The sequence below is a fragment of the Acinonyx jubatus genome, chromosome B4 (assembly GCF_027475565.1).
Source record: "Acinonyx jubatus isolate Ajub_Pintada_27869175 chromosome B4, VMU_Ajub_asm_v1.0, whole genome shotgun sequence".
NCBI classification, from domain to species: domain Eukaryota; kingdom Metazoa; phylum Chordata; class Mammalia; order Carnivora; family Felidae; genus Acinonyx; species Acinonyx jubatus.
Genome location: NC_069387.1, coordinates 112760948 through 112773429, shown reverse-complemented (window position 1 = coordinate 112773429; position 12482 = coordinate 112760948). Strand labels below are relative to the sequence as shown.

The 12482-nt window shown below is 37.4% G+C and overlaps 1 protein-coding gene across 5 annotated transcripts in view; it reads right to left on the bottom strand.

Moving 5' to 3' along the window:
- The window catches only part of MRPL42 (mitochondrial ribosomal protein L42), a 69456-nt gene extending 57213 nt beyond the window's left edge, over positions 1-12243 (bottom strand). For 4 of the 5 annotated variants that reach the window (XR_008300405.1, XM_053226605.1, XM_015070462.3 and 1 more), the window contains exons 1-4: positions 12071-12112; positions 8691-8849; positions 3452-3515; positions 1718-1802 (exon numbers count right to left, since the gene is read on the bottom strand). Coding sequence is in view for 4 of the 5 variants with exons in the window: in XM_053226605.1 (XP_053082580.1) it covers positions 1718-1802; positions 3452-3515; positions 8691-8760 (219 nt within the window). In the remaining variant the exon portion in view is untranslated. Of the gene's footprint in view, positions 1-1717; positions 1803-3451; positions 3516-8690; positions 8850-12070 lie in introns of all 5 variants that reach the window. The other variant, XM_015070461.3, reaches the window with a different exon arrangement.
- Between the last annotated feature and the right edge of the window lie 239 nt (positions 12244-12482).

Genomic DNA, 12482 nt, shown 5'->3' with positions numbered 1-12482 from the left:
GGGGAGGAGAAGTGAACTGAAAGACAGGAGATAACAGCAACAAAAAAAGGGAGTAGATGCTACAGTTTAATGACACAAACTACAAAGCTAGAAATTGTTAGAAAGGAGGGAAAATGGTCTGGATATGACAACAAGGAGCTACAGGGACTTCTACTTCCCCTGGAGGTCCAGTAGTAAAAGGGAATAGGGAAGAAAACATCAATCACTGAAAAAAAAAAAAGAAAAAAAAAAAAAAAACTGTTGGCAAAGCAATGACCCCAGGTACAGCCAGGTCTCTGGTAGAGCCAGAGGTGAAGGCAAAATTCTGGATGAAGTTAACATCATGAGAGATTTTAATGATGATGGTAAGTTCTAAAAGTACAGTGCAAAGTTTTGAGAGTTAGGAAAGAAAGGAAAAGTGTCAGATTCAGGGATGTAAAAAGCCATATATGGATGAGAGTCTGAGGTTGAGAAATGACTTTGCAGTCATGGTCTTGGTAGAACTGCTAAAACAGAGATAAAGCACATAACCAGAGATAGAATTCAAAATAACGATGAGGGAGGACACAAAACAGCATGTGCTGGAGCGTTTACAAGATAAAAGTCAGTGACTTACACCTATCTTCTACACATTGTCCCAAGAAATGAAACAAAAGAGGTACTGGATTATCGCCTATGATGTCTGGCTAGAATAGAAAGCAGTATAAAGCAGGCAGACAAAATGGTGAGGTTAAAAAGGGAATAAAAACTAGCAAAATAACAATCTATTTTGTCAAATCAACCAGTATTCTAGCCCTAATGATGCTTTTTAAAAACAGGCACAACTAGATGCATCACATCATGATTTGAATTATCTAGTTATTTTCTCCTCAAAAAGTACACCAAACATTATCAAATATGGTAAAAGAAGGCTTAGAGACATAGGAGAAAGCATTTCAAATAAAGATAAATTAATAAAAAGACTTGGGTCAAGCTAAAATAAATTGTATTGAGGGGCGCCAGGGTGGCTCAGTCAGTTAAACGTCCGACTTTAGCTCAAGTCATGACCTTGCTGTTGGGAAGTTGGAGCCTCGCATCTGGCTCTGTGCTAACAGCTCAGAGCCTGGAACTTGCTCCAGATTCTGTCTCTCTCTTTCTCTGCCCCTCCCCTGCTCACGCTCGATCTCTCTCTCTCAAAAAAATAAACATTAAAAACAATTTTTTTTAAGAAATTGTATTGAAAACAAAAAACCTCCTCTACCTAGTGTGTGGCTTTTGAAGAAATATGGAAAAAAAACTAGTCCTTGAAATACATGTCCATGTTGTCCCATTAGAAAAAGCTAACTGGAAAAAAAGAAAAGGAAATTCACCAAACATTAAAAGGATTACCAGATCCTATTCAATATAAAAGGTATAAAACAGCATTCTAAAATATAGTGCTTCATGACTTATGACAATATAAAGTAGTATGGGACAATGTGTTTTGTAAATTTGTACTATACAAAAATCTACCAGATTTTAGACCAGAAAATTGATGCCATGATTGCATTTAAATGGTTCACTTTGTGTACAGAAAAAAGCTTTTAAAGAAAGAAGATGGAAAAGAAATGAGAAAAATTGAAATGGTAAAATTAAAAAAACAAAAAGATCTACACCATATAAAGGAAATCAAACAGTTCTATTCTCTTTGGATACTGTAAGGAAGTGTGAATACTTCTAACAGCAAATTAAAAATTACAAGAGATTTTCTCATACATACTTTTGTATGTTCATATGGAATGTCCACAGAAGGGTGGTAGCATACTATTGTCCTGCCATCAGATGTCAAAGCAAGCTCTACTTTGCTAAAAAAAAAATGTTTTAGAAAGAGTTATACTGTATTCAAGGCAGAATGATTTTCTTAGAGATAAAAGTAATTAATCATAAACCCCTGAAGGGTGCTATGGCACCTGGTACCCAAATCATAGAGGACAACTTGACCATCCCACGAAATATGTCAGCTTAACTACCACAACAAACCCTTAATGCGTTACCCACTATCGTATCTAAATTATTCTTCAGATTATTTATTTGTAGAATATCCAAATCTTTGGAAGAGATTTTCATGTTTACTCATCACTATTAGAACTTTTTCCCCTTATCTAAAAACTACCTTCAAAAAGCTGTAAGAAGTACATTACTTGGTTGAATTATTAAAGATCAACAAAGTAAATAATCTTCCAGGCAAAGGATCACCTGAATTTCCAATCATAAAGTCTATAGCTGAGCACTTTTTCTAGATTAGCATTTCTCTAAGTGCCTTTGGTGGAACAGTGCAACTGTAAGAAGCCTCCCATAAAGGGTTCTGAGGTCAAATAAATTTCATAATTACTGAATAGTATCACTTCCCTCCATTAATATTCCTAGAAAAACACATTTTGGGCAATACTCCTCCAAATATTTTTTCCAGGAGTGCTGTGGCTGGATCTCATTCAGGTACCAACTGACCACGCTGGTTTGTCAAAGACCACAGCAACTACTATTATACTTAGATCCATATACATTCTAAAGAGAACAACTTTCAGCTTTCATTAATCTTATATGTTTTCTACACATCTATAAATATAAGTTTCTAGGACTTCAATACCAAGCAGATTTGAACCAGAGTGGCAATTAGACACTACAACGTCTTTTAGCTAACACAGCATAGGGTATCAAGTTGTTTCACCACGATTTTAAGATGGAATAACGTAACACAGCTATAACGAACATTGCATCTACCCAATGATTTTGGATGAAGAATGGAGTTTTACATAATACAAAACACCTGTAAGTCTGAATCTTTTCAGGTTCAGAAAGTATTACCTATTACCTAGTCTAATCTCATCACTATCTTAGTACTTACTAAATATACACTTAAAACTAAAACTAGTGTCAAGAGGGCAGAAAATACATTTTTACCAAAATCTGCAATAAAAACATAGCTTAAGAAGATATGTTGCTGTTTCTGTATATCAGACTCTCCTACAGAGAAAAAAAGCCAACATCTTATTCACGTTATTCCTAGTTCTTAACATAGTGACAAGAATTAAATAAATACCAAATAAATTGTGACTGCATTAAATTATTTGTAATTTAGGATTATTCTTCATCAAACAAAAGATAAATAATTGCTTAAGCTAACAGCTATGAACCCCAAGAGAAAAAAACTATAAAAACTAATTAACTTTTCTATAAAGCTAAGGAAGGTTTTGGGATAAAAGACAGCATTTCTAACAACATGTCTTACAACAAATTAAGTATTCACTGAAACACAATGATAATGATTTCTATTTAAAATATTTATGAGCCCAGATACTGGGTAAATAAGACCACTGAAATAATTTTTAAATACAGAATTAAAGAAAGAATAATCAGAAAAGAAAGCAGAAAATACCAAAAGGAGAAATAAAATTAAATCATTTCAGATACAACAAACAGACTGTTATTTTTTCAATTGAATTTAAATACATACCAATTATAGTCATCTGGAAGAGGCGAATACGTAGATTTATGACAAACACAATATAAAGCGCCGTCTGCAAAAAAATGGATTTAGTTAATTTCAGCATACCTTCTCACATAAATGTAAAGCTAGTTTCACTCATTCAGCCAACACTTACTGCATTTACAGGAAACAGGGCTGTACTAGAGACCGGGGATTCAACAACAAGATCTAGTCCCTGCTTTCAAAAAGGGTACAAGTCTGGTGAGAGATAATTCCAATATAAACAAACAATTCCAATATAAACGATAAGCCTGTTAGGATGGGTAAGCACCACGAGAGGGGCACCCGGACAGGTTACAAAATAGGACTGTGCAGGTTTAAGAATGCCCTTCCAGTAGAGATGATGTCTACAGTGCTCTAAAGGATGGAGGAATAAGCAGGAGTTGGTAGGGGTTGAGTACAATGATCTTTGCAGAGAGTTATAAGTACTAAGGACAGAGGTAAGAAAGAACATGAAGTATTTAGGTAGTCTAAAAAACGTCTGTAAAAAAAATAAATAAATAAAAGCTTTTGTGAGACCAAGTGCACAGTTCACAAAGGGGGAGTGTTAGCGATGAAATATAAAATAAATTGTTCATAATTAACTCTTCTTAATCAAAATGCTCACATTTCACAGAATATTTTCCCTTTTTTAGAAAGCCTACAAATTCAAAAGCCATAACTACTTGAAGTTTGTTAAGTATGTTCAGAGAAATGATGTTTTTAAATATAAAGAAAAAATGTAAATGTAGCTCAGTAAACTTAAAAACAGTTCTGAACACAGTAGTCCTCCCTCCCGCCACCTCCACCTTATCCGTGTTTTTGTCTTCTGCAGTTTCAGTTACCCAAGGTCAACCTCAGTCCAGAAGCAGATGATCCTCCTTCTGACATAGTGTCAGGTCAACAGTAGCCTAAAGCTACAGGACAATGCTAATGTCATCCACCTTGCTTCATCTTAGCACATACACATTTTATCTCACATCATCACAAAAAGAAAGGTGAGTACAATACAATAAGCTATTTTGAGAGATCACATTCACATAATTTTTATTACAGTATATTAAAATTATTCTATTATTAATTATGGTTATTAATCTCTCTTACTGTGCCTAACTAGGAAGTTTAACTTTATCACAGGCACGTATGTATAGGCAAAAACGTAGTGTTCAGGGGCGCGTGGGTGGCGCAGTCGGTTAAGCGTCCGACTTCAGCCAGGTCACGATCTCGCAGTCCGTGAGTTCGAGCCCCGCGTCAGGCTCTGGGCTGATGGCTCAGAGCCTGGGGCCTGTTTCCGATTCTGTGTCTCCCTCTCTCTCTGCCCCTCCCCCGTTCATGCTCTGTCTCTCTCTGTCCCAAAAATAAATAAACGTTGAAAAAAAAAATTAAAAAAAAAAAAAACCGTAGTGTTCAGTACTATCCACATTGTCAAGCAACCCTGGGACACTTGGAATGTATCTTTCGGGGATAAGGGTGAACTACTGTGTATGTTGGTTAAAGCCAAGATCAACTTCTTTCAACCCCGCCTCCGGATCTTCAGTACGGAGTGAAATCCCCACTTTGTTCAAATACCACTCATCCTTCAAAGTCAAATGTTACTCTTTCATGAAATCTTTTTTCCTCTCCCTGCCCCACAACCCCCAACACAGAGAAAAGAGTGGTCTATTTTGCATGTCCCACAACCTACGTTTCATATGACATTACTATAACTTCTGTGAGGTCCTTCTTATTTTTTTCTGCGTCAGTTATTTATATGTACAAAAGATGTGTAAAAAAGGTGTATTTTCCATCTTTGTATACTTCTTTCCCCGAAGACTGCATATACTTATAGACCTAAATATAAATTCTTACTCCAAAGCATAAAAAGTACCTTAGCAAAACTCTCTTTTATCATAAAAGACTGCTCAGCAAAATGTCAATGCCAAAATTCTATTGATGTAAAATAATAAAATACAAAGAATTAGAAATTTAACCTCATCTCTCAAAAGATTTGATTTTCAATTATCTGTGCTAATATAGAGAAGCATTCAAAAAGACAAATCAGAGGACAACATAAAAACCACTTACACTATTTTCTTCTCTGACACTGTTGGGGGTCTTCCTAATCATATATGAATTAATTTTAAAAGAAGTCTGTCTTCTCTGAATATAAACAAGCTAGGTGATATATACATTCAGTGAAACAAATAGGGTTGGGTGGCAGAGGCAGGACAGACAGACTTAAGTGTTTTTAAAACAGGCAGGAAGGGACGAGGCGCCTGGGTGGCTCAGTCAGTTAAGCATCTGACTTCAGCTCAGGTCATGATCTCTCGGCTTGTGAGTTCGAGCCCCGCGTTCAAGCCGGGCGTTCGAGCCCTGCGTTCGAGCCCTGCGTTTGAGCCCCGCATCGGGCTCTGTGCTGACAGCCCGGAGCCCGGAGCCTGCTTCCGATTCTGTCTCCTTCTCTGCCCCTCCCCTGCTCACACACTCTCTCTCTCAAGAATAAACATTAAAAAATTTAAAAATTAAAAAAAAAAAAATAAGCAAAGGGGAAACTCAAGACAATGGTATTTCAGGTGAACAAGAAACTCTTGTTAAATTTCTACCCTACACTTGTGCAGACATTTGTTTATGCCCTCATGACATACATTGCCTTCTACTTCATATTCCAGGTATTTCTTATTTTCATAGATGTCTATTTCACCTACAAGCATAAATAAGTTCTTTAAGGCCAGGAACCAAATTTTGATCATTACTCTGTCCCCTATAGTGACTACTAATAAAAAAGTGATCCCCAAACTGCCTCTAAATGTTAACTTCTTAATTAGTACATAATTTAAAAAACTAATTTGACACTTTGTCAAGAGAAAAACTCTAGATATGGTAAATATCAGAGGTTTTTAACATGTAACTAGAATTAATGCCAAAGTTAACATCAATCAACTCAATGCACTAAAAAGAATTTCAGAGAGTCAGCTCTCCATAACTTACAAGCTATTTTTGTTATGTATACATGTGTTCAATTGCTTTCTGCTAAGATCTATAAGAACTAATAGTCTTGCCTAACTTTCAAATACTCAATATTTTAAGTTAGTACAGGAAAGAAGGTACAGGAGAAAGTGTATCAGGCTAAACAAGATGGGAAGACCTAAGTTTTGATTACGGCTCTCATCTATCAGATATACAAACTTGATTAGGTTTCAGAGAGGTCAGAGAACTCAACTTCCTTCTCCTTTATTAAATACCTAACATTATTCAAAGTTGTAAAATTCAAAGTTGTAAAGATCAAATGACTTAGTACACTTAACAAAACTAAAATATTCTACATTCCCATTTTGACTACATATTTTTAAAGGTTTTAAAAGTTCCTTCTGGCATATGGGGAGGCCTTTTTATTTCTATTCACTGAACTTTCTCCCTTAATCATGGTTTTGCTTTGCCTCTAATCTTAATGTTCTTCCTTTTCATATAAAATATCATAATAGTAATACTTTACCTTCAATAATAGTAATAATAGAACTTGTGCAGAATAAGAGGCTTCAGAATGCAAGAAGTGAGGTATTCACTAAATACTAGGATGACTGAGTGAAATGGATTCATTTACTGGGGTAATGCAAATTAATTCTTAGTTAACTACGCATTTTGACAACTCCAATCCATTCAAATCAGTTCAACCACTTATCATCTACCATGTATGAGAGGTACCGAGGAAACCAAAATAAATTAGGTATTACAAATTTATAATCCAGTGGATAAAGTATATATGGAAAATTTTCACTTATCGAGGGGCATATTAACTGGTTTTCACACTAACCTCAGTGAGGGCTCTCTTTCAGCACATAGACCAGGGAAAAATGGATTAGGTCTGATTTCCCATCAGCCTTCAGGCTGGGTTCTGGTCAAGGCAAAGGGGAGGGTAAACAGCAGAGGTCTCTCCCAATTCTCAACAACTAAAATGCTCCTAAGTAATCAAGAGCAAACTATAGTTTTGTTTTGTTCTCATTCTGATTTTAGTTTATATCTAAAGTCTCTTAGCAATCTCCTCCTTCATTTACTTGGTTAATTATACTTTTACTCAGTTTTTACCCTAGTCTTCAACTCTTTCCCCCAACTCAATAAACCACTGTTCAATTACAAATTGCAATCAATAGGAAACATGAAGGAAGAGATTAAGGTCAGCCAGAGATGTGTAAAAAAAATTTGGCTAGCATAGCTAAAGATGAAAATGCAAACCTATTATAACACTATAACCATGTTTGTTCTAGAAATGGAAGAAGAGAGTTCACAGACAGAAGGAAGGGAGAGCGAAAGCAAGACCAGTTGGGAAATAAGATTTTAATAGTCTACTTATTTATATGGGTCAATATTTTGACTATCAAACATGTATTAATAGGCTCTGAAGAAAATATTAGACTACCCACATGTCTTTAGGAAAAAAAGGTACAAATTATATATTATATAAATTATAAAATTGTAAAAGTAAGCTCCATGCCCAACATGAGGCCTGAACTCATGACCCCAAGACTGAGAGTCACAAGTTCTACCCAATGAGTCAGAAAGGTGCCCCTATAAATTATAAATATTTTATGTATTATAATACATAAAACATTTTTATATTATACGTAAATATATTTTTTAAATGGCTTAGTATATAGAAAACACAAACTGAAATCCAAAATATTAGCAATGATTTTTATAAGATGGAATTGTAAATTTGCCCTTTATTTGTTAATTTTAAGAACTAGTAAAAAAGTAATGTGTGAAAACATAGTAAACGTAAGTGATTCAGACCAGAGAAAGTTCCTCTTTGTCAATCCCTCACTTGCCCTCAGCTAAATCCCAGTAGTGGTCTACACAGATAATCTCTTTGGTCCACATCTTTTACTCTGTATTTATACATACACATACACACATGTATGGTAGATCTTCTTTAAAATGCACAAATGGGATCATACAATAGATACCGTTCTGTGACCTACTTTACCCCCTGCTATTTAGAGATCTTTTCATGTTGGTAACAGCTGTATGATATTCATAGTAAAGATATGCCATAATTTATCCACCCCCTTTTGATAGACATTTAGACTTTCTCCCCTTTTCCATTATTGCAAACATTCCTGCTATTAAGAGCATATACAATAAACATTTTTTATTAATAACTAGACACTAAATTTTCTACAGTGAACAAGGATTTCTATAATATTTGAAAAATTTTTAAACTCTTTTTAAACATTAAAAAAAAAAATCTCACTTTGAATCGGATATAAATGTTTCCAGATAGTTCTGTTTGATATCACCCGTTTTACTGCTGCTAATACCATGGTGACTCAAGATGCTTATCCGGTGGTGTGAAAGATGACCTGGAGAAACTGCTTTTAAAATCTGCTTCCAGGCATACCTATTTTCATCCCTGCGTAAGAGATAAAGAAAAATTAGTGCTACCTATGGTAAATTAAAGTGGTACAATATATTGAACACTGTAAGAACAAGACAGGAACCACTACCTAGAACTACAGTCACAAGAAAAACTTTTAAACAACTTTAAATTTCCCTGTGATATAGGACAAAGATCAACACCAAAATATAAGACCTAAAGCCTTAGAACTATGTCCATTACGATTTTTCTTAAATGCAAACTTCTTGGCACTTACTATAGTTCTTTCCATTTAGTGAGCATTCAGCAAATGCATAACTCCTCTTAGAAACAGTCACTCACTGGCACAAAAACAGACACTCAGATCAATGGAACAGAATACAGAACCCAGAAATGGACCCAGAAACGTATGATCAACTAATCTTTGACAAAGCAGGAAAGAATATCCAATGGAATAAAGACAGTCTCTTCAGCAAATGGTGCTGGGAAAACCGGACGGCGACATGCAGAAAAATGAACCTGGACCACTTTCTTACATCATACACAAAAATAAATTCAAAATGGATGAAAGACTTAAACGTAAGACAGGAAGCCATCAAAATCCTAGAGGAGAAAGCAGGCAAAAACCTCTTTGACCTCGGCCGCAGCAACTTCTTACTCAACACATCTCTGGAGGCAAAGGAAACCAAAGCAAAAATGAACTATTGGGACCTCATTAAAATAAAAAGCTTCTGCACAGCGAAGGAAACAATCAGCAAAACTAAAAGGCAACAGATGGAATGGGAAAAGATATATGCAAACGACGTATCAGATAAAGGGTTAGTATCCAAAATCTATAGAGAACTTACCAAACTCAACACCCAAAAAACTAATAATCCAGTGAAGAAATGGGCAAAAGACATGAATAGACACTTCTCCAAAGAAGACATCGAGATGGCCAACCGACACATGAAAAAATGCTCTACATCACTCATCATCAGGGAAATACAAATCAAAACCACAAGGAGATACCTCACATCTGTCAGAATGACTAAAATTAATCACTCAGGAAACAACAGATGTTGGTGAGGATGCGGAGAAAGAGGATCTCTTTTGCACTGCTGGTGGGAATGCAAACTGGTGCAGCCACTCGAAAACAGTATGGAACTTCCTCAAAAAATTAAAAATAGAACTATGCTATGACCCAGCAACTGCACTACTAGGTATTTATCCAAGGAATGCAGGTATGCTATTTTGAAGGGCACATGCACCCCCATGTTTATAGCAGCACTATCAACAATAGCCAAAGTATGGAAAGAGCCCAAATGTCCATCGATGGATGAATGGATAAAGAAGATGTGGTATATATATACAATGGAGTATTACTCGGCAATTACAAAGAATGAAATCTTGCCATTTGCAACAATGTGGATGAAACTGGGGGGTATTACGCTAAGCAAAATTAGTCAGAGAAAGACAAATATCATATGACTTCACTCATACGAGGACTTTAAGAGACAAAACAGATGAACCTAAGGTAAGGGAAGCAAAAATAATATAAAAACAGGGAGGGGGACAAAACATAAGAGACTCTTAAATATGGAGAACAGAGGGTTACTGGAAGGGTTGTGGGAGAGCAGATGGGCTGAATGGGTAAGGGACATTAAGGAATCTACTCCTGAAGTCATTGGCGTACCATGTGCTAACTTGGATGTAAATTACAAAAAAAAAAATAAGAATAATAATAATAGAAAGTTTTGTCTCAAAAAAAAAAAAAAGAAAAGAAACACTCACACGTGCTACACAAAACATCCTCCCTCATAATATTAATGTGTCTGTGTACAGCCTCTCAGGTGCCATACGCAAGATCTTACTACATCATTTGAAGTAGGATTGTTTCTGATTAAATTTAAACAAGTCCTATCCTTGGCCTAGTAAATACTGATTTAGGGGAACACATATAAACTCTCTGAAGTCCCAAGTAAAATTTCACCCTCTTATACATGTACAAGGTTTTTAACTTAACAATGTGCTTTCACTGCCATTTTATTCTATTAATCACGACAGGTATCTTTATTTCCATTCATGAGGAAACTAAAGTACACAATTTAAATGATTTGCTTACAAGAACTTTATTATCAGTCACTCATAAACTGGGAAACTTTGGGCCCTTTGTTTCTTTGATGGTAAAATGGGGAAAACCACCACAACCTCCATGGCTTTTGTAAGTAAATGACTTCTAACCATTGCTACATCCCTTGTTTTTAAATGCCCTCGATCGGGGCGCCTGGGTGGCTCAGTCGGTTAAGCGTCCGATTTCAGCTCAGGTCACGATCTCACGGTCTGTGAGTTCGAGCCCCATGTCGGGATCTGGGCTGATGGCTCAGAGCCTGGAGCATGCTTCTGATTCTGTGTCTCCCTCTCTCTCTGCCCCTTCCCAGTTCATGCTCTGTCTCTCTCTGTCTCAAAAATAAATAAACGTTAAATGGCCTTGATAACTGTTGGTTCCCTTCCCCCAACAGTGATAAAATGGAATGGGGACATAGGCCGCACAGTCTTATATGCTGGACTAACCTATGCAGGGCGATTCCCTGCACGATTAGTACATGTGTCTACTTTCCCTGAGTTCATACACTGTGGTTTTTGCAGTTCACGTTTCTCTATACAATATATGTTCTATCACAAGTCTGTGAAGTAGGCAACTCCATTTTATACACTGAGAACTGAGAACCGAGGCTCAGGGAGGTCAAACGATTTACTTGTCCACTTCTACCCCTGCTTTATAGGTGGCATGGATGGAAAGCAATGCCATGTTTTCTGACCACAAACCAAGGAACAAAATATCTGGAGGAACATCAGGTCCCCTCAACCCGGGACAAGCACCCCAGCGGGAAGCCAGATTACTCACTCCAGGGCGAGAAATTCAGGTAGTCAATTCCTTGGCCCATACTTCAGTCCCGAAACAAAAGCTGCGGGGAGCCTCGGAGGACCCGCGGTCTGAGAAACAGGCTACCAGGAGCACCGGGACTAGGACCCAGGGACAGATCCAAAAGACTTGGACTGGAGGGGTCCCCGAGTGACCCACCCAAGCACGAGGAAAGCCCCACAAGCGCAAGGCCATTACGCCAACCCTTCTGCAGGATGGACCGCGACTGGTGATACCAGCTTTATCCTACCGCGAACGACAGGTAGGGGACCTCAACATCTCTCCATAAAGCTTCTGAGCCTGTCTAGCTTCTAGGAACTCCCTGACCACAGGAGGAGAAGACAGCAGTTACCTGACAGACGCTCACCGCGAGCCCGCCATCTTACCTCAATCCGGGTCTTAGGAGACACCGCTTCACGCACCTCCCTGGCCCGCGGGGCAGTATGGGAAATGTAGTCTCCGAGGGCCGAGCGCGGGTCCACCGAACCGGCTCTCGGGTTAGTTTTAGCCGTTTGGCTAAACTTCAGCGGCGTTACACCCCCAAAAAACAAAATCAGTGCCTACGCACACATCCTTAGAAAGAAACAAGCGCTACCTTTTTTTAAAGTTCATACAAATTAATAGATGAGCTCAAGATCGCTCCTAGGTGGATGAGTTAAGGTTTCCTGGAGGAAGAGGTATTTCAGAGAAGCTCTGACGGCCGGTGGCTTGGATCTGGCGTTTGAAATGAGGAAGTGCGGAGGCCCTTCCACCCGAAACCCCAG